The sequence below is a fragment of the Lissotriton vulgaris genome, chromosome 1_2 (genome assembly GCF_964263255.1).
Source record: "Lissotriton vulgaris chromosome 1_2, aLisVul1.2, whole genome shotgun sequence".
Classification (NCBI taxonomy): domain Eukaryota; kingdom Metazoa; phylum Chordata; class Amphibia; order Caudata; family Salamandridae; genus Lissotriton; species Lissotriton vulgaris.
In genome coordinates, this window is record NC_141686.1 from 144516767 (window position 1) to 144537536 (window position 20770).

General features: G+C 44.6%; 1 protein-coding gene across 1 annotated transcript in view; it reads right to left on the reverse strand.

Annotated features, from left to right (window-relative positions):
* The window catches only part of LOC147734710 (solute carrier family 23 member 1-like), a 338504-nt gene that overhangs the window by 25060 nt on the left and 292674 nt on the right, over positions 1-20770 (reverse strand). Inside the window, exon 9 of the mRNA XM_086952993.1 lies at positions 4843-5007. Coding sequence (XP_086809119.1) covers positions 4843-5007 — 165 coding nt within the window. The remainder of the gene's footprint in view (positions 1-4842; positions 5008-20770) is intronic.

The window sequence follows — 20770 nt, forward strand, 5'->3', positions numbered from 1 at the left end:
GTATGCAGCAGAGGGCGTTGGGTCCAGTCCTTGGGGGTTTGGTGGCTTTGTCGCAGATGAAGCTGCAGGTGTGGCAGGCGAAAGGTCCGTGAGTCCGTTTCGGGGTGGCTTGTAAGCAGGTGTGGTTTTGGCCGGCGTTGAGTGCGTAGAGGGTGCTGGCGTGGGCGCGGAGTCTGGTGTTGTGGCGTTCGCGGGGTCCAGGGGTTCTAGCGCTGGGCGCCGTCCAGGAGCAAATGGGCGTAGACGGGCTTGCCTTTTTGACGCGCCTTCGGCTTCGGCTGCACGGCCTCCATAGGAGGGGGATAGGGAGAGAGGAGCAGCTGAGAGGCGGAAGCGGGGTGTCCAATGGGGAACAGGGGAGCGGGCCGCAGGGAAGCAGCGGCGGGAAGGAGCGGGAAATGGCGGGAAAACAGGCGGGCGGCAGGGAGCAAGTACGAGGCAGCTGGCGGCGGTGTGGTGGTGTGGGGAGCGACCTGCCTGCGAGCAGGGTCAGAGGTCTGAGCATCCCACCCTGCCCATAATGCAGTTTCCTGTCCTGTACCCTACTGGCATTTTCCCCTTTGTCCTCTGTCGTCAGCCAAGCAGAGTACAGGTCTCAAGCCGTACTAGATTTCTGAAACAAGCACAGGCATCATGGTTACTGAACTACATTATACGTATCAATAGCTTCACATATAATTAATTGAAGGGCACAATACCTCCATTGTAGTCATAGGGCCTGATTACGGGTTGTTCGTAATATTCCGTCCCATGCGTAAACTTCTGCTTACACACGTGTCTGAATTACGAGTTTGAAGGTATTTAATGCATCTGATATTTATCGGATGTGTTAAATGTCTCAACATTCGTTACATTTGGCAGGTTAAACTTGTTTATCCATGGTTCTAAATACGAGTTTGAAGGTATTTAATGTATCTGATCATTATCAGATTTTTAAATATCTCAACATTTGTTAAATTTTAACAGGGGAAAACATACAGCATTTACTATATCATGCAGGTTTTGGTGCATTAAACACCAAAATATGCATGTTTTCCCCCTTAAACGCCCAATAGGTGTTATCTATCGGCCCTTGCTGCCGTATTTTATCTGAGCGATAAATAACATCTTAACCCGTAATCAGGCCCAGCGTCTGTAAAGAATGTGCAGAACTCTGGCACCTGAGGTACGCAGCCTCTCCTCGACGAGGGCGTTCAAATTGGAAGCCAAAAGATTCCTGATGAGCGAATTCTTTCCATAAGGGGAGGAGGTAAATCCAACTTGTCTGACTTTGTTTTTTTCACCTTGGTGCCTCCAGCTACAATGGATCATCTCCTCTGTTGTTTTTTTTTCTCCACATGTGAACACTTGTTTACTGTACTATCTTCTTTTTTTGCTGCTGTTTCCCAATTGAGTTTGATGTTTATACTACCCCCTTTTTCTTTCCTTCTGCCTACTGTAAAGCGCTCAGATGTCCTTCGGGATCTTCTTCGCGCTGTATAAAACTTTATAAATAAATAAATAAAATACGAGGATCTCTTGGTAAACCCTGCCACAATGTTTATTGCTCCATCTTCAAACTGTTTAACAAAATAACTTATTGCAGACAGGATTGATAGAAGAATTATATATCAGGTCCTGTCAATTCCGGTAGTAACTAGGGCTACATATGCTTAATTTTGCTAGTAATATCTTTAAAAATCCAGATTACATTAGATGACCTCATAGTTGATTTACTGTCAATTAGTTACACTGTGAAAAACATGCTGCTAGATGGTTTGTTTGATACTCCCTTGCTTTGCTAGCAGAGGAAAAAATACTGTACATGCACAAGCAGATATGTGTATGATTAAACTCGTTTAGTAGCCCGTCAGCCAGTATCGCGTCAGAGAGGGTCTTTAGTACGGCTGGATCCATTTTTAATGATAAACAGACAGTCTTGTTACCCAAAAATATAGAGGCATTGGAAATCATTAAAATGTATTTATACTCTCAACATAATGAGTCTTGGCACCCCAAATCTACTTTCCATGGGCAACTTACACTGATTTAAATGATGAATATCAAAAGATACTATAGAGTGGAAACCGGACTAGGAAAGTGCATATCCAACTGAACTGGTGTCAGTACTAATTCACTTTATTGGTGTCAGCTGACTGAAGACTCATTTGTGTTGTGGATTTATTTAGTTCCTGTCTGTGGTTTGGGGGTAAGCGCGGACAACCAGCAAGCAATATTGGGAACACGCCTTTCCTCTTTCCTTTTAGTGTTCAGGGAATGATTGTTCCCTTCAAACCTAGAAAATGTGCGATGTGGCGTTTTTCTAGAGAGACACACAGGACGGGCCAGTGGCTAGGAACTTCCAGCACTGATTAAGTTTAAGACATGCTTCTCTGAAAGAAGTGACTCTCTTTCCAGATAATACAAAGATATGAGTATCTTCCCTATTCTGGGAGTTCCGTTTTTTGTGTATGGCAAATGGAGCACAGGGAACCTAACTTTTATGGGCATTTGGCACAGGGCAGCACAGCAAGTCACCTTTTTGCACTGCCCTATGCCAACGTGAAAGGGCAGGAATGCACCGTATATATCCAATACGGTGCATTTCTTACTTTTCCCCTTGCGCTGGCACCATTTTGGAAGCTGAGTGCCAACACAGGCACTCATGCACCATGGTGCAAGGGTGCCTGTGTTGTTGGCAGGATTGTTTTTGTGCAGTAAGGTGCATCTTCCTGCGCAAAAAAAAAACCCCTGAATGGCGTTTTCCTTTTTCTATGGGCTGCAGATGCAGCACACATAGAAAGAGGAAAAAATTAAAAGAAATTAAGATATTTCTTCTAGTTACGCCTCTCCTCGGGAGATGTAAGGTTTTGGTGCATCCCCAGGTTTACACCGTCTTGTAAATATGGAGAAGCATTAAAATCCATGGGTGTTCCGTTGGAATGCCTCTCCCGAGTGCAAAGTAAGGTAATGGAGTGATTTGCGCCGCATTGCCTTACTTCGTATCTATGAGGCCATTGAAAGCCACGTAAAGTGGCTGTGCGTGTCCTCATTTTTTTTTTGTTTACATTTGTTTATTGTTGTTTCTCATTTTGTGGTACACAATCACTCAGAAGTTACATATCAATGTAAAGGTTCTTGCCCCTCTTCTATTTCTTACTTCCCTTGTTACATCAGCAGGTAGTCTGAGCGGTCGTACAGACCAATATGTTATCATGAAAACCAAATTCTTTTTTTTTCTTTTGTTAAACAGTTTGCAACATAACATTGATACAACATGGTGAACAACACAGTTCTCTCCTCTTATGTAATGAATGGAAGATATTTGTAGTAGTGCATTATTTCCGAATTATACGTTCTTGACTTCCTTGCTGTTAGTCTACGCGAATTCACTTGGCTGCGCTAGTGCACAGGTGCATGCCTCGGTCAGACTGCCCACTATCTCATGTATAAGTATTCTGCAAGATATTGTTAGACCTGGGTGTAGGGCGCTGGAACACATAGCCCTTTCACGCAACGCGCAGCGCTGCAGCTATATCTTATGTGTTAGCTCGTCATGTGCTTTTTGTATGAGACTCCGGCTGTTAGTTTGTCGTTTATTCAACATAGTACCTGACTCCTCAGAGGCATTTTGCCATAGGGCGCAAAAGTCCACCAGTATTGCTTCTCGCTGTGCCGCCATTGGTTGCTTCTTAATGCCTATTGCATCTTCTCGCCGCAGCCCTAGGTTTTCGGCTTGCCCCCAGCATATTAGCGACCGGTAACAGGATTTCACCGAGGGGGGCTCCAGGGATCTCCATTGTCTTGTAAGGAGGCACTTGGCTACTATTAGACCTAGGTCAATATAGTGGGATGTCACCTTGTATTTACTAGATCTCTTGTATAGCCCCAGAATACACACCTCCCACGACCAGGTAAGAGTGCGCCCAGTACACTGTGCCAATTTTCTGGTAACTGTTTCCCAATATGTCTGTATGGATGTGCATGACCATAGTACATGAAGCAAGTCCCCACCTAGCTCGCCACAGCGAGGGTAACTGGCATCAGCACAATTGAAATATGTGTTTATTTTGGTGGGAGTCAAGTATGCCCTATGTACTATGCAGTATTGTATAAGCTGAAATCTATCATTGTGAGGGATACGAGTGGGGCCTCAGAGAATATCTTTCCATTCTCGGTCAGTGCTGGGGCGCTGCAAATCTGCGTCCCAATGGGCTCGAAGGGACTCCAGTCGTGACTTTGTATGTATTCTTAAGAATTCCGCCCCCAGTTCATGCAAATATTGCACAGTCAAGTGCGTGGTCGGCTCCTAAGTAATCTTGCACCATGTTCCCCGCAGCTCGCTGACCATGGGGAAGGTCTTTCTCTTCCATAAGGGTGTCATATGGCAGGAGTTGTCCATCACCATACAAGTCCCCCAATGTTAGAATGCCCGCTTCGTCTCATTGAGTAGCTCCGCACAGGTAACTGGTCGGTATCTCCTAGGAATGCGGAGGGGCTTTACGTGACCTCATAGATAAGATTTCAGGCAAGCATTTGCCAGTGCCAGAGAGGAGTAAAGATACAAAGGGCTTCCTCCAGCTCCACTGGCCAGAGACACTGTGCGGTCTGGATGATTAATTGGGGTTTACCAAGTCCAGGTGAGAATCTGGAGAGATGTGTGAGGGGTGCAAGATAATGGGGCTGGATGGAGGCACAGATGCCCCTCCACTACAAATAAGGATCCATGTGGGCACCATCAGCTGTGACTTTTAGGGGCATATCTACACGCATGCACACACACATACACACACTTCTCCACAAACCAGTGCCACAATAAATATTGACTGAATATTCGTGAAATCATAAACACAATTTATATACCTGCAAATTAGAAATTCCTACAGCAGCAATGACGCCGAACATCACCATAAACATTCCTCCAATCACAGGCGTTGGAATTGTGGCAAATACAGCTCCAATCTTACTAAAGACGCCCATCAGAAGCATCATTACCCCTCCAGCGATTATTACCATCCGACTTCCCACCTGTTTCAAGGAGTGGGAAAATAAATTGAGAAATTACTTTTGCAAAATAAGGGGAGATGTTTATCAATGTTCAGTAACAATCGGAACTCAAAATGGTAACCAGCAAATCTATCCCTGAAAATAAAGAAATACGTTGAAAATATGTAATTTATCAAATTAATTTTCAAAATTAACTGGTAATAGTGAAGACAAGTAAGTGAATGAGCTTTGTTATTTCATGAATACATTTTATGGAAATGTTAGTAAAAACATATTGGTTTAAATTATGGTATTAAAAATAGATGCCGAACAATAGACAGCTTGCTAATCTGAGAACAGATTTCAGGAAAATTCAGGTGCCAAATAAACAATGTTCCCCTCATTCTTCTTTTCACCAGTGACAAAGTAGTCTATTTTTTAATTCTGTTACAAATCAAGCTGAGTTACTCTCTAACATGGTTCAATTACACAAAGTGATGAGGGTATACACCTGTTACAACGCAACTTTTACAACTACCTACTATTACAACGCAACTTTTACAACGCATACCATTACAACGCATTGCGCTGGGGGGCGCTCTAGGATAGGGAATAAGTTTAATTTACTATCCAACACCTTCCCTAGTGTCCACGGGGAGTGGAGTTGGAATAGTAAATTATACTTAACACTATCCAGCACCTCTAAGCGCTATGCGTTGTAATGGTATGCGTTGTAATGGTAGCGTTGTAATGGTAGCGTTGTAATGGTAGGTAGTTGTAATGGTATGCGTTGTAACATGGTACATCCAGTGATGAGATTGCAGTACAAAGGTTGGCTCAGTAGCAGTGTCCAATTGCCAGAGCCTCACAAAAATAAGACAAACAAAACTTTTAAGTTTGTGTGGTTGTGCTCAGATAGCAAATGCAAGCGGCCCGGTAGCAGTGTGCAGTATTGGGCCCTCTCGAAAAGTAAAAAAACAAACAAAAAATAAGATAAATGAAAAAGAAAACTGGATAGGTATCAAGGAAAGCAATGCACTTGATTGGAGTGTCAAAAGCAGAAAAATAAAATAGTCAAAATAGTCCCCTCACACCAGAAGTGGCAGGATACAACTCATCCAATCAAAACACGGAAAATCAAAGTGGCCTTTTGGAGGGACAAACACAATAATATGGAGAAAAACTGTCAAATCGTGAACAGGGGACCATGATAGACAAGGGAGCCATCAAATCATGATCGAAAGGTATAACAAAGCCCACTCTAAATACATGCTGGCTACAATAGCAAAAAGAACAATTGATGGACGGAATGCAGAAAAATGTTATACCCCAGTATAGAAACCTAGGCCTAAAAGGTCATTTTTTTGCGCCCCATGCCATTCGGGTTTGAACCCAGCCATATGCAAATCAGTCTTGACCCTGCGCCCAATAGGAACAGTCCAGCCCGAACTACCAGGCCAGGTCCTCCCTGGACTGGAAACAAGCATCCTAGGACCGGTTTCGGAGTTTCACCTCTCATCGGCTAGACTAACTTGACTCCAGTGGCATGGAGAGCACAGGCCTACATCTGGGCATAGCCGTCCCACTCGGGTGACAAATGCAAAAAGAGAAATCGATGGACAGAATGCAGAACAATTACATAAATTCACCCCAGTACAGAGATCTGGGCCGAAATACATAGTTTTTTTTGCTCCACATGTCATTCCAGTTTGAATCCAGCCATATGCAAATCAGTCTTGACGCTGCTCCCTATGAGAACAGTCCAACCCGAACTGCCAGGCCAGGTCCTCCCTGGACTGGAATCAAGCATATTGAGACCGTTTTTGGAGTTTCACCTTTCATTAACCAGGCTAGCTTGACTCTAGTGGCATGGAGAGCAAGAGACCCACGTCTGGGCATACCCATCCCACTCGGGGTGAAAAATGCAAAAAGAACAATTGATGAACAGAATGCAGAACAATGTAAAACATTCACCCCAGTACAGAGATCTGGGCCTAAAGAATGAAGGATGTAGCCAAGATCTCTTGACTGGGGGTGAATGTTTGATTTGCTCTGTATTCCATCCATCATCTGTGTGTCTTTTGCTTTCTTGCTCTAAGTGCGCCAGGTATACCCAGAAGTGGGTCTGGGCTCACCATGGCACTGGATTCAAGCTAGCCTGGTTGATGAAGTGTGATGCCCCGAAACTGGTCCCAGATTGCTTGTTTCCGGTCCAGGGACGACCTGGCTTGGCAGTTGATGCTGGAATATTCCCATGAGGTACAGGGTCAAGACTGATTTGCATATGGCTGGGTCTAAATTGAGGTGACATGGTGAGAAAAAGAACAATGGATTTAACCCAGACCTTTTGACTGGGGGTGAATGTTTGATGTGCGCTGCATTCCGTCCATCATCTGTGCGTCTTTTGCTTTGTCACCCTAAGTGTGCAGAGTATGGCCAGACATGGGTGCCAGTCTCATTGTGCCACTGGATTCAAGCTAGCCTGGCTGATGAGGGGTGATACCCCGATACCGGTCCCAGTATGCGTGTTTCTCGTCCAGGGAGGACCTGGCTTGGCAGCTTGGACTCTACTGTTCCCAGGAGGCACAGGGTCAAGACTGATTTGCATATGGCTGGCTCAATACTGGGGTGGCATGGTGAGCAAAAGAATGATTTATTTCACCCAGATCTCTTGACTGGGGGTGAATGTTTAATGTGCTCTGCATTGCGTCCATCTTTTGTGTAGCTTTCTCACCCTAAGTGCTTCGGGTGTACCCAGACGTGGGTCCCGGGCTCACTGTGCCACTGGATTCAGGTAAGGTAAGGTAATCTTTATTGCTTGAATAACTAAAATCTTAGCAGTCAATACATCAATATAAAATATATAAAAGAATACATATGTAGACGAATTTCATATTTCTTAAAAACAAGGTGGCTGTATAATAAAAATTGAACGGTTGACTAGTTAAAATACACAAAAAATATTTGCGATAAAAGTGTACAGTTTGAGTGAAGGGTGTAGATGAGTTCCGGTCGAGGGGCAACGTCTGTGTTTGTGGATCAAATGATCTATTGTTTGGTCGTAGTCTACTAGAATTAGTGTCAGAGCGTGGTGGGAGTCAAGGAGAGTTACAGGACTGTAGGGCTTGGGCGTAAGCAGTTATACTCAGCCTGCCGCAGAAAGTTTTGTTTGTGCAGCTTTCATGAAGCGGACAAAGCTACAGATTAGTTTAGCATTGGCCCCTTTGAAGCACGCCTTCACTGCCTGCCTACAAGACCAGAATTACATTTGGTTTATATGCGGTTTTAACAACTTTCTCCTCTATGCATATAAGATGCAGCATGTCTTCTTTGGTTTCGACACATAATCTGCATGATGTGGTTGCGAATTTGCGTTTCCAGGGGGGCATGTGTGGTTTGACAGGTAAAATTCCCATCCTCAGTGCCAAGAAGCCATCCTTTAATGATCCAGAAAAGCTAGTACTGAGATACGATTGTGGCGTGCATTTTGAGTAGCTTTGTATCACGAACCAACTGTGGGCCCTCTTGTCTAACCATTCTTTATCATTTTCAGTGGAGACAAGCTTGGTCAGCTTATTTACCAGATCTTTCACTTTTTTAAAAGTAAGCCCTGACTACCAGATGTTCTCCATGGCCAACTTGCTAATCCCTGATTGAATGTAGGCCTTTGTGGGGGAGCCGTTTTTCCTTGATATTTCCTTCCATAGGAATGAGTTCAGCAATCCCGCCTCAGCGCTCTTTATTTTATACCAACTTTTTACATATGCGGCCTTCCTGCTTATTGTCTGGTTTGCTATTCCAAATTCGAGTCTTAATTGGGCTGGGGAGGTGTATTTTGGAAGCTTGAAGATTATTCTTAGGGCTTTGGTGACCGTTTTATTCAGAGTTTCTTCATCTATCCATCGCATGGCCTTGCTGCCATATGTTATCATTGGTAGTAACTTTGCTTGGAGCACCCGAGCAGCAGGAGCAGGTTTGGTCCTGTTATTTTGCTTTTAAGATTTTTCAGGGTGATTGCTAGGAGGGTCCCTCGTCTCTGAATCGCCTCTTATTGTTGGTCGTGCGACCCATTCTTGTCAAATATGATTCCTAAATATTTGTAATCTTTGACGACTTCAAGTTCTCTCTCGCCCAGTAGCCATTTCAGTCGTATTTTTGGATTGCAGTGGTTTAGAACCATTATTTTTGACTTTTCTAGGTTTATTTCTAACCCGTTTTTTAAGGCAAAGTTGTTCGTGGTGTCAAGCAGGTGTTGTAAGCCGACTGGAGTTTGGCTGATTAATATCAAATCGTCAGCGTACAATAAGTTTGAAAGAGGGAGGCCTCCCAGATTTGGTGCATGATGGTTACAATTGTCGAGGTCAATTGAAAGATAACCCACAAAAAGATTAAATGGAGTGGGAGCCAGAACGCAGCCCTGTTTTAAGCCTCTGGTGGTTGAAATCCGTCTCGACACGATTGTGCCGCTCCCCAGTTTGATTTGGACCCATGTCTCGGAATGTAGTAGGATGAGTTGGTTCAAGAGGGCGGGAGGTATTTCCCATCGAGCTAGCTTTGACCATAGTTTTCCTCAATCTACACTGTCGAAGGCGGCTTTGTAATCGATAAAGCAAATAAATAATGGTTTTCTTGTTGCTTTTGTGGAGTCGGCTAAAAGTGAAAGAGCCAGGACATTTGTAGTGGTTCCCAGGTTTTCCCGGAACCCTGTTTGGTTAATTGGGATTGAAGATTTTTCCCTTGCCACTGGATTCAAGCTAGCCTGACTGATGAGGGATGATACCCCGAAATTGGTCCCAGGATGCTTGTTTCTGCTCCAGCGAAGAACTGGCTTGGTGGTTGGGGGTCAGACGGATGGACGGACACACACACACAGTCTCGCTCTCTCTATTTTGAAGGATTTAAAAATGGTTCTCCTCTTCCACTCTTCCTTAAGCCCCCCTCATGCCCTGCTTCTCACATAATGTATTTTATCAAGATATGCCAGCGAGAAAATCTGAAGCTCAAACCCGACAGTATTACTGACTAAGGTACACCCAGCCAAGAATGGTTTTCGTGTTATGAATGATAAGTTATTCAGAATTTGAAATCGATAAGATATTGGGATGAGGGAGAGTATTTATTTAACAAGGTTGGCCTCAGACTAAATATGTAAATGTGTACCAAATGAACACAGCTGCCTGTTAGATTGTTATCCTATTCGCAGCGAGTGCCAGAAGTCTAAATCAAAACAACATTGCATTGATGCACTGATAACTTGTTTAACCAATTACATGCAAACAGTTAACCCCTATTACCTCAACCAGAAATTACAATTCCCCAGTACTCCACAAGCACACTGTGGAGAGTATCACACACTCAAATACTGTGTCTGCAATGTTGACCCCATAAATGAGGCTTGTCACATTGCATCAGGCTAAAGCAATGTCTTCTCAAAAAGAAATAAATCCTCAAAGCGATTTTTCTATGTGCTCATACCAATTAAGCACACTAGTCACATGTAACAAGGTAAATTGCATTGGGTTGGACAACAACTATGTCTATGCTTCAAGGGGCTATGCATTGCCTTATCAGGCAAGTTGTGTCCCTGATTTATCATAGTGTGCATTTTGATGTGATATGTTTTTGTCAGATCCAAAAAAATCTATATTGATGAACACCAATGTGAGAACCAATGTGAGAAGTCAAGAACCCTGCAGGCAAAGTAGAAGGCAACATTCATGGCAAAAGTAATTAAAATATGGGTGGAGATCGCTGCCTCGAGCTGAACATATTTTTGTACTTTTTTCTATTCATAAAAAATTGCCAGACGTATGCTTGGAAAGTTGCGTCCCCAGGCTCAGGGTTCTAGACCTACCTAGGGAAGGTCATCTAACATCCTATGCGGGCACCTCTTTTAACTGTACAGCGGTCTAATTGGCAGCAAACTCTATACAGTGGAGATAGTGTCCCCTGTAGAATGCACTTATTTTTAGGTTGAACCTAGAGCCAGCGCGCATGCGCTGCTCTGCGAGACTTGTGGTGGAATAGTGAATAGAAACCCCGCCCACTATGCACCCATATTTGCCATTGGCTTGTGTCATTGTCTGTCTTAAATGCTGGCTTCTGATAAAAAATGGGCTTGTTAGTCCTGCCTTAGTACCGCCTCCTCTTCATTTGCCACCTCCCATGTTGACTGGCACGTTTACTTCGGTTGTTACACTGTACGTGCTATTTAGACTGTGAGCAGTATTTTCTTTATTCATTGCTGCCACGTCCTGAAGAATGTAAATAGAACCAGCAACCTGCAGATTACAGACAGATCTCTACGGCAACACATTAAAAAGATGAAGCGTGATAACCAGATTGAAACCAGCAACCAGCAGATCACAGAGAGAGCTCAGCAGTGATAACCGGATGAAAACCCTTCACAGTCAGACTGCTTTGTAATCTACAGCAGCAGCAATATTAATTGTTGTGTTAACCACGCGCAGATCTCTGCAGGAACATTAACCAGCTGAGCCATGCTAACCAGATTGGAAACAACAGCCTGCAAAGGACAGACAACGCCCCGCAGGATGTACCCAGAACAGTTTGATCTCGTAGGGAAGATTTCATATGAAGTGCAAAAACTTGAAAAATCCATCGCATCTCTTAGAACCTAGTTAGGGGAGGGGGGTTCCTCCGCTTGTCATGCTTGGAAGTGGACACGGGACAGAGGGAATCGGGTGCAGGATTCCCCAGCACAAGCACTAGCCACCTGCAGAACAGTCGTCTGTGTTTTCGTAACAAGGGTTTGTTGACACAGATTAGTATTGGGGGTCTGAGGTCAATGAGGAGAGCTCCAGGGACGTGACAGAGAAAGGAAAGCAGAAATCAAGTGTGTGCCTGGCTGGATGTTGGCCCGTAGGGTGCGAAGGAGGGCCATAGGTTGGCTGAGTAGCGGGGGTGAGGGGAGCTGGACTCTGCAGGAGAGACCACTCTCGGACTGTGGAGGGAAAATGCTAGAGTGTTTTCTGCACTACCGTTGGACAGCGGCGGCTGACATGCTTGGGGTAAGGGGGGTACAGGGGGGGGGAAATAAACAAACAAAAAAAATAAAATAAAACGTACCTGAGTAAGAGCCGCTCCAGGCCGGTCACTCTTTACTGGTGTGTCCTCGTGTTCCTGCTGCAGGAAGCAGCCAGCAGGCAGCTTCCTGCTTCCCTCTCCTGCAACTCACACCAATCAAAACACTGGTAGGCGCATCAGGTGAGCGCCCCATCCGGGACATTTTCTCTGCCATAGCGAGAAAGGGAGAGTGGGCGGTCATGCTCGAGGGCAAGGGGGGAGTGGCTTACCCACTGTTGTGGCTACAAACTGTTTGGTCGGCTCCAGGGCCGACCAAACAGTCAGTACCCACAACAGTGGGAAAGATACTCCCCCCAGCCCTCGAGCACGACCGCCCACCCTCCCGCCCCCAACCAGGCACAGAGGCACTTATGCTTTCTCGCAATGCGAGGAGGCAGAAACATAAATGGTAGTTTTTACCGTTTATGTTTCTGCCTTCTCACACCATGAGAAAGCAGTGGGGTGACGCACTCAAGCACCAATGGGGGGAACCGCCACTGTTGGCATGTATGATAAAACAGAATAACTAGCACATATCTTTAAAAAAAAACTATTCATTTAATATGCAACTCTAACCTGCTGCCTTTCCAAAAACACATTGGCCCTTATTATGATTTGGGATATTTCACCCGAAAACGGCAAACATAATAATTTCAGGCCTGGAGACACTGAACCTGGCTTTGCTGCTGTAAGAGCGGGGGTTGTAAGCATTAGTTCACCCCGAACTTTGTTCTCCCTGTGCCTTTAAGCATGCTAATACTCATTCCTTGCACCCCTATTCTCTAGCTAAGACGTACCCTCATAGAAAAGTAGGAGTTGTCATGCTCTTTACTCAACTCATAAGTGGTTTCAACAGACCATTAATAATATTTCTTTCAAATATCCTTCACAAATGAGACATAGAATGAAAAGCTTTTTACCAAATGTAATAATGGCGAGATACCGCTTCTTTAGCACACACAATGGTCAATAAGGACCGGAAAAAGCAACATGGTAATTCTTACTGTTGTGAAAACACGTTTTGGCAAATCTCGTTTGCGATTTTCTTTTTTGAATAAAGTTACAAAAAACTGGTTATGAGTACAACGGGATTATTTCAAGTATTACTTTATGACGTAAACAACCAGTCTTTTATCATTAAATGTACAAGCTTCGAGGGTGACACTTTTTTTTGAAGGTTTTGTTGTTCAGACTGAGCTGAATTTCTTCACTTCTCCTCCTGGATAAGGCTGTTGTTCCCTACACAGCACTTGTGCACCCTTGGTGTACACCAACAGTGACGAGTCATCATACACTCTATCAGAGTGTATGAACACTTACGATAAAGTCTTGCATTCACCCATCTGCTATGCTAGGGTGTGTTATGTTTGTCAGATGGTACTTTGCTGTGTTATTTTTATCTTGACGTGCCATGTGATGTTAAGGTATTCTTTGCTGTGGCATTCTCATCTACGCTCTCTCATTGTATGATTTGGTATGTACTATACATACAATGCATTATGGAATATAGCGCCATGTTGGGCTATGCTTGGGTTTGTAATATTTCATGTTACATCATGTAATGGGACACTTTCAGGTATTCTCCTTCCCTGAGGCGGAAAGCCGGGGAATTAGGCCAGTCTGTTTTTAAAATCTTTTAACTCACTAAGCCCTGCACTATTTGCACTTCCTGCCTGCGAGCACGCTAACTTACCGCCTCCTTTGATTACAGGTCCTCGCAGCCGACTAGGTGCTGCCCAGGGTCGCATTGGGGGTGAGTTGGACATCTTGGGAGGACGGGCGGGTGCGGACTAGTGTTGCAGCAGCCCCCCCCACCAGGGTAGATATGGCATCAATCACCAGGAAGCGCAGCAGACAAGCGCAGCAGGCGCCCCGGCGGCGCGCCGAAGGTGCGCCAAAGGTAAGCCCGTCTGCGCCCGCCCGCGCCAGACAAGCGGCCAAGGCTAACGTCTAACATCACCTACTTTAGAGAAACACTAGCTAACCTAAGGCCTAGTATCTGCCCACATGTGACTCTATTACATGATAACGGCATGTTGGAACCTCGTAACTGTTCCGCCTGCGGTTTCAGGCTACATGGAAAGTCCCAGAGTTCCCCCCTTAGCCTGCAGAGTCAGAACATATCGGCCGGCAGGCCTAAAATTCTTTATCGGGGTATGGGAAACCGACTCGACTGTAATACTTGGACTCTAAAAAACATTCTCATAAATGTAAGATCGATGCCCAAACACAAGCATGAAATAGAAGCTTTAATAATTGACAACGCGGCACATCTAGCTTTTCTAACTGAAACCTGGGCCTCTGAAGCATCAGGGCCTGATTGGAGCACAGCTGTACCCATGGGTTACTCCGTGACACACGCTGACAGACTAGGAGCCACAGGTGGTGGAATAGCATTTATTCACCGGTCACACCTTAAAAGTAGTATCCTCCCGCAAACTGGACTGGAGGCTGAGTCCCTATCCTTTATGGTTAAACTTAGCAATCAAATAATATTCTCGGGCCTATTGCTTTACAGACCTCCGGGACCTAGGGGTCCTTTTACCAACACCTTTCTACCTTTCCTGGAATCTACCCTAGACCTAGCAACATTTATGGTACTGGGTGATTTCAATTTCCACCTTGAGGACAAGAATTCTGCTGAAACATTCACTCTAATTGAGAACTTCCGTTGCTTTGGGATGGACCAATTAGTAGTAGGGCCCTCCCACATAGCGGGTCATACGCTCTATGCAATCTTTACCAATAACAAACATATAAAGGTAACCTCAATCATCCCGGTGCCATGGTCCGACCATGTAGTTATCCATTTTGATCTTAAGACAACTCCTGCAAACAGTAGGCGAAGAGATCTTTCCCTCCCAGTAAAAATTCGCCCATGGAAGAAGCTCGAAGCCGTGCAATTTGCGAGCATTCTGTCAAGAGATCCTCCCTTAGTTGAGAGCGGTGACAGCAACAACGGAGCTCACAATTTCGACACATGGCTTAGCCATGCTGTGGATGAGCAAATCCCGGAGGAAACCAAAAAGCCTAGGAAACGCTCAGCCACCTCGCAATGGTATACCCCGGAGGGGAAATTAATAAAGATAAAATGTCGACGCCATGAAAGGATGTGGTGCGCCGATTACAGTTCTCATTCCAGAATACACAGCAGCCCTACAGGAATATAAGACAATCATAGAGCAAGTTAAGGCGGCTTTTTACTCAAATAACATTTTAGAATCTTCCAATTCTTCCAAATGATTGTTTAAGATGGTTGAACATCTAGCCAAAAGCCCTAGGGATACAATCTTCATACCCGACCAGGCTTTTGTGGAAAACATAGCACAATTTTTCCAGCAAAAGGTTCAGGCGGTTTAATGTAATGTAATGTAATGTTTTACTTGTAAAGCGCACTGTTGCCAGCCGGCGTCCTGGCGCTGTATACCGCTGGGGAACCCGTCCTGACTTTGCCTGTGGGATGGTTCCTGCTGGGAGTCCCCAAAGTAGAGGTTCAGTGCATTACACAGGGTGTAAACGCATCCTTGATGATGGGCACACTCTTGGGGTTCGTCATATATAGACAGACTCCATTAAAGTTTTGTGAGTTGATTTATTTATTGTTCATAAATTCTTCATATTCATTTTCTCACGAGTATATTTTCAAAAAGTATATTTTCAAAAAGTTTTTCCAAGTTTTATGATTCGGTCACAAGGAAATCATTTGTGATGGTTTCAACGCAGGGAGCATTGTGTTGAAACCATCACAAATGATTTCCTTGTGACGGAATCGTAAAACTTGGAAAAACTTTTTGAAAATATACTTTTGAAAATATACTTGTGAGAAAATGAATATGAAGAATTTATGAACAATAAATAAATCAACTCACAAAACTTTAATGGAGTCTGTCTATAAATGACGAACCCAAAGAGTGTGCCCATCATCAAGGATGCGTTTACGCCCTGTGTAACGCACTGAACCAGTACTTTATTACGACGTGCATGGACGGTCACGTCACTTGTTGGAGCACCTAAAACTTTCCAAACATCAACACAAATATTTACAAAACCCACTAATCAACCAAATACAACCATTAGCTGTGCGCTACGCCATCAACTAAACCAGTTTGTAGTCCCCAAAGTAGAGTCAGGCATCCCCGGCGCTCATGGGGCCGTTGTGGAGATTAGGCATGCTAATGCCTAGAGTTGCCGAGTGGGACCCCTGGTTAGAGTAGGCACGAGGCGAGAATTATCGAGTCCGCCGACCCTGCTTCACAACCCTGCTGCGTCTGGAATTGAACCCTGGTCCCGGGCCGACTTCTGCTTCTAGGTCTGCTGCCTCTAACCAGTGAGCCACACCACTGGGACGACCTGCACATTACGATTGTCAGTACGTCAGCCCCTCCCACAACAGACCAAGCACTTAACACCTCTAATCTCTCGCAATTCCCATCACTGAGCAACACTCAGGTAGCCAGACTGCTCTCACAGACCAAATCCGGATCACCAGTGGACTCTTGTCCCCCTTATATCCTACATCAAGTCCCAGAAATAATCTGCCCGGTCCTTACCCCGCTCCTGAACACTGTGCTTAGCTCCGGTCTCTTCCCCGATAGGTGGAGAAAGCATGCATCAGGCCCATTCTCAAGAAGGATACATTGGATCCAACTGAACCCAAGCACTATCGACCAATATCCTGCCTCTGTCTTCCAGCCAAGATCTCGGAGAGAGCCATGAACCAGGAGCTTACAAAACACCTAGACCACAACCATCTCCTAGACCCCACACAACACGGTTTCAGGGCCTGTCACTCCACTGAATCCGCTTTGATAGTAGCAACAGAAGACATCCGCAGGATCATGGACAACGGGGGAAGAGCCGCCTTGATCCTGCTGGATCTGACAGCGGCATTCGACACCGTTACCCATGAGGTCCTAGTGAATAGATTGAGGGCGCTAGGTATTATAGACACCGCCTTAGCACTTTTTGAGTCCTTCCTAAATGCCCGAACACACCAAATCCACTGGGGTGGGATCCAATCAGCAGAGTTCCATCTTCCCTGTGGGGTACCCCAGAGGTCGGCCCTATCACCCCACCCTATTCAATCTGTATGTCACCCCACTTGCCTCACTAATAAAATCTCATGGCCTGCATTTAGTGTCATACGACGACGACACCCAATTAGTGGTGTCACTCTCTCAATCGGTGGAAGCTACAGCAGCCAGTTACAGAAGCTGCCTGTCTGATGTAAAGAACTGGATGAACGCTCACTTCCTAAAGCTTAACACCGAAAAAACAGAAGTGATCGAATTCCGCCAAAAACCTTCCATCTGGAGCCACCTATGGTGGCCTCCAGAAGCGGGCAGTTGCCCTGTGCCAGCCAATAAGGTCAGGAACCTAGGCTTCATAATTGATAAGGACCTTACCTCTACTGCACAGATAAGTCAGGTTACCTCGGCATGTTTCTTTACATTGAAGATACTTAGGAAAATCCTACCCTACATACCGTTCCCACTTAGGAAAACAGTGGTGGGAGCTTTGATCATGTCCAGGGTGGACTATTGTAATGCTCTTTATTTAGGAGCAGGTGAGAACCAGCTGGCCAGGCTCCAGTCCATCCAGAATACAGCAGCCAGGGTCTTACTTAATCTCCCGAAAAGACATCCTACTTCTAAAGCCATAAGAGGACTACATTGGCTCCCAGTCAGGCGCAGAATTAAATTCAAGGCCTTGTGCCTGGTTCACAAATCACTTTATGGGAACACCGCCGTGGAGCTCTCCAACCTCCTCCCCCGCTATGTGCCAGCACGCACTTTAAGATCTTGCAGCCAAAACCTAATTCAAATCCCCAAAATAAGGAGAGTCTGGTAGGATGGTAAATCCTTTACTCACCTGGCCCCCAAGCTGTGGAACAGCATGCCTATCACACTGCGATCGGAAAACAACAGAGCCAGTTTCAGAAGGGCACTGAAGACATGGCTCTTCATGATGCCATAACAGCCTGATGCCTCTTTTGTCCCACAGCGCCAAGACTGCTCGGCATAAGAGCGCTTTAAAAATAATTCACTCACTCACTCACTCACTCACTCTCTCTCTCACTCACTCACTCACTCATGGTATTGTGTGTTTTTTCATGTTGTGTCATGCTGTGATATTGTATCTTGTGTTTCGTTATGCCTTGTAGTATTCTTGTGATCTGTTTGCTAGGTCACACTTTACTATATTAGGATATATTGTGTTGTGTTTGCTTTGCTATGCGAGGCTGTGTTATATTTGATTTCCTGCAGAGGTAAGCTGGGTTATGTTTTGCACTGCTGTACTAGGCGGCGTCATTTTGTCAGCTAAGTAGATATATCAAAGAACAAGCAATGGCTCTCCATTACAAGTTAAACATCATGTTGCGTCTGCATTGTACCATAAGGAGTTCTTGAAAACCCCATGTCTAAAACCTAATGGGTAACCAGATGGCAAAATGTAACCATCCTCTAACTGCCATGGGCTTTATGGACCTCCCATCCAAGCAACAGGCAAAGCATGAGAAAAGCAAGAAATTCAGTGGCTGAACAATCAGCCCATCCAAGCAATGGCAAAGCATGAAAAACAGTGGTGGTCCATAATTAGAGCGTGGATGTGGGTGTGACACCCATATTCACACTCACCCATGTACATGCATACTCACACCCATCCATTCACATTTTGATTTGATTTGATTTGATTTGAGCATTTGTAAAGCGCGCAATTGCCATAGGCGTCTTGGCGCTGTGATTCGATTCTGACTCTTATGATGTAAATTTAGGGATATGCGGAGAACAGCCACGTTTTTACTTGCTTTCTAAATGATTTCAGTGATGGACTTGTTTTTATATCTAACGGTAGTTGGTTCCAGCTTCTTGCTGTATGTACCAGGAAGCTCCTTCCGCCCCAGTTTGCTCTCTTGAATCTTGGTACCGCGATCATTTTCTTTTGGCCAGATCTGAGGGTTCTATTTGGCTCATATAGTTTTAGATGAGTTTTTAAAAATTGGGATCCAGTTCCATTGGTTGCTTTATATGCTAAGCACAGTGTTTTGAATTGTATTCTTTTTTCGATTGGTAGCCAGTGTAGATATCTAAGTTTGTGACTGATTCTTTCAAATTTTGGTATCCCTAATATCAGCCTGGCTGCTGCATTCTGCAGGCGTTGGAGTTTGATTAGAGTTTTCTTCCTGGCTCCAGCATATAGGCCGTTCCCATAATCCAATCTGGACAAGGCTAGTGCTGTCACCACCGTCTTTCGTGAATCAAGTGGTAGGTAGGGTAGAATTTTCTTGATCATTTTTAGAATGTACCACAGTGATGATGCCAGTTTATTCGCTTGGGCGTCAAAGGAGAGATTGGTGTCTAGAGTAATTCCCAGATTTTTTACCTTTTCCGTTGGTTCAGGACATCCTTCTAGTTCTTTTGGCCACCATGAGTGGGACCAAATTTTTTTGTCTCCTCCTAGGATCATGACCTCACTTTTGTCTCCATTTAGTTTTAGACAATTTATTCTCATCCATTGGCTGATTTTATTCATGCAGATTTGAAATTTTTCTGCTGTGTTCTCTACGTCTTCATTTATTGACACCACAATTTGGGTGTCGTCGGCGTAGGATATTGGGGTGAATCCACAGTTCCTTATTAGTTTGCGAGGGGGGTGACATATAAGTTAAAAAGAGTGGGGCTAATCGAGGAGCCCTGCGGGACACCACATGGTAGGTTGAATTGATTAGATTTTGCTTCTCCTGATTCTATTGAGAACGTTCTGTTCTCTAGATAGGAGGTGATGAGTGCACATGCTGATTCGTGTAGTTGTGCTGTTTTCAGGCGTGTGATGAGGATCTCGTGGCTAACCGTATCGAAGGCCGCCGATATCACAAGCATGTGATAGAGCGCTCAATGCTCATAAATTTGTACGGGGTGCATTATATTCATGAACGAACTGCACTCATGTATATTCAATCTTTGGTTGAACTTCGTGCATATTAAAATGTTTTATATAGGATTGTATGAAAATCTGTTGAGTAAAATCATGACGTGATTTACAGAACTGATTAATATTTCGTATGTATTTAGAGAAATCATGCAATGCTGCACGTGTGTGTTGATTAATAAGCAACCAGATGTATTCACTGTTATAAGATTCATATAAAGACCTGTGTAACAAGTGCATATTAAAGGGTGTTTTCAGTTATCCAGAATTGTAGGCCTGACTTTCGTTCCTTCAAGGTTTCATTTCTCCTTCTTTGCTCTTGAGGTCAGGAGCTAATTAAATGAATGTGCTAGAAACTTTTCTTTTCACCCCTACTGCAGGTGCTGGAATTTGACCCCGTTATTTTAGATTTAAGGAGATACATAGGAGGAAAGGAATATCTTTCAGGTGCTCGGACAGAGAAAAGGGAGAACACCTTCTGTGCCTGGAGAAACTTGGGAACCAAGGTTGGCGGACAGAGCTGTGAATTAATTGGCCTTTGTGGAAAGTTACTCAAGAAAGTGTTCACGGAACAATGTACCATCTGACCTGTTAGGGGTGTAACTTTGCCTTTTTTATTAGGTACAGGGACAGATCTGCAGGACTTCTGCTTTTGACTGAGACAGGAGAGCACCTTAGAACGAGGTCTGTAATTTTATGCTACTTGACCCATTTAACGTGAGTGTACTTCTTTGGAAGTCAACACATGGTGATACCTTTGTGGAACTTACTAGAAAGGGATAAAAGGGAT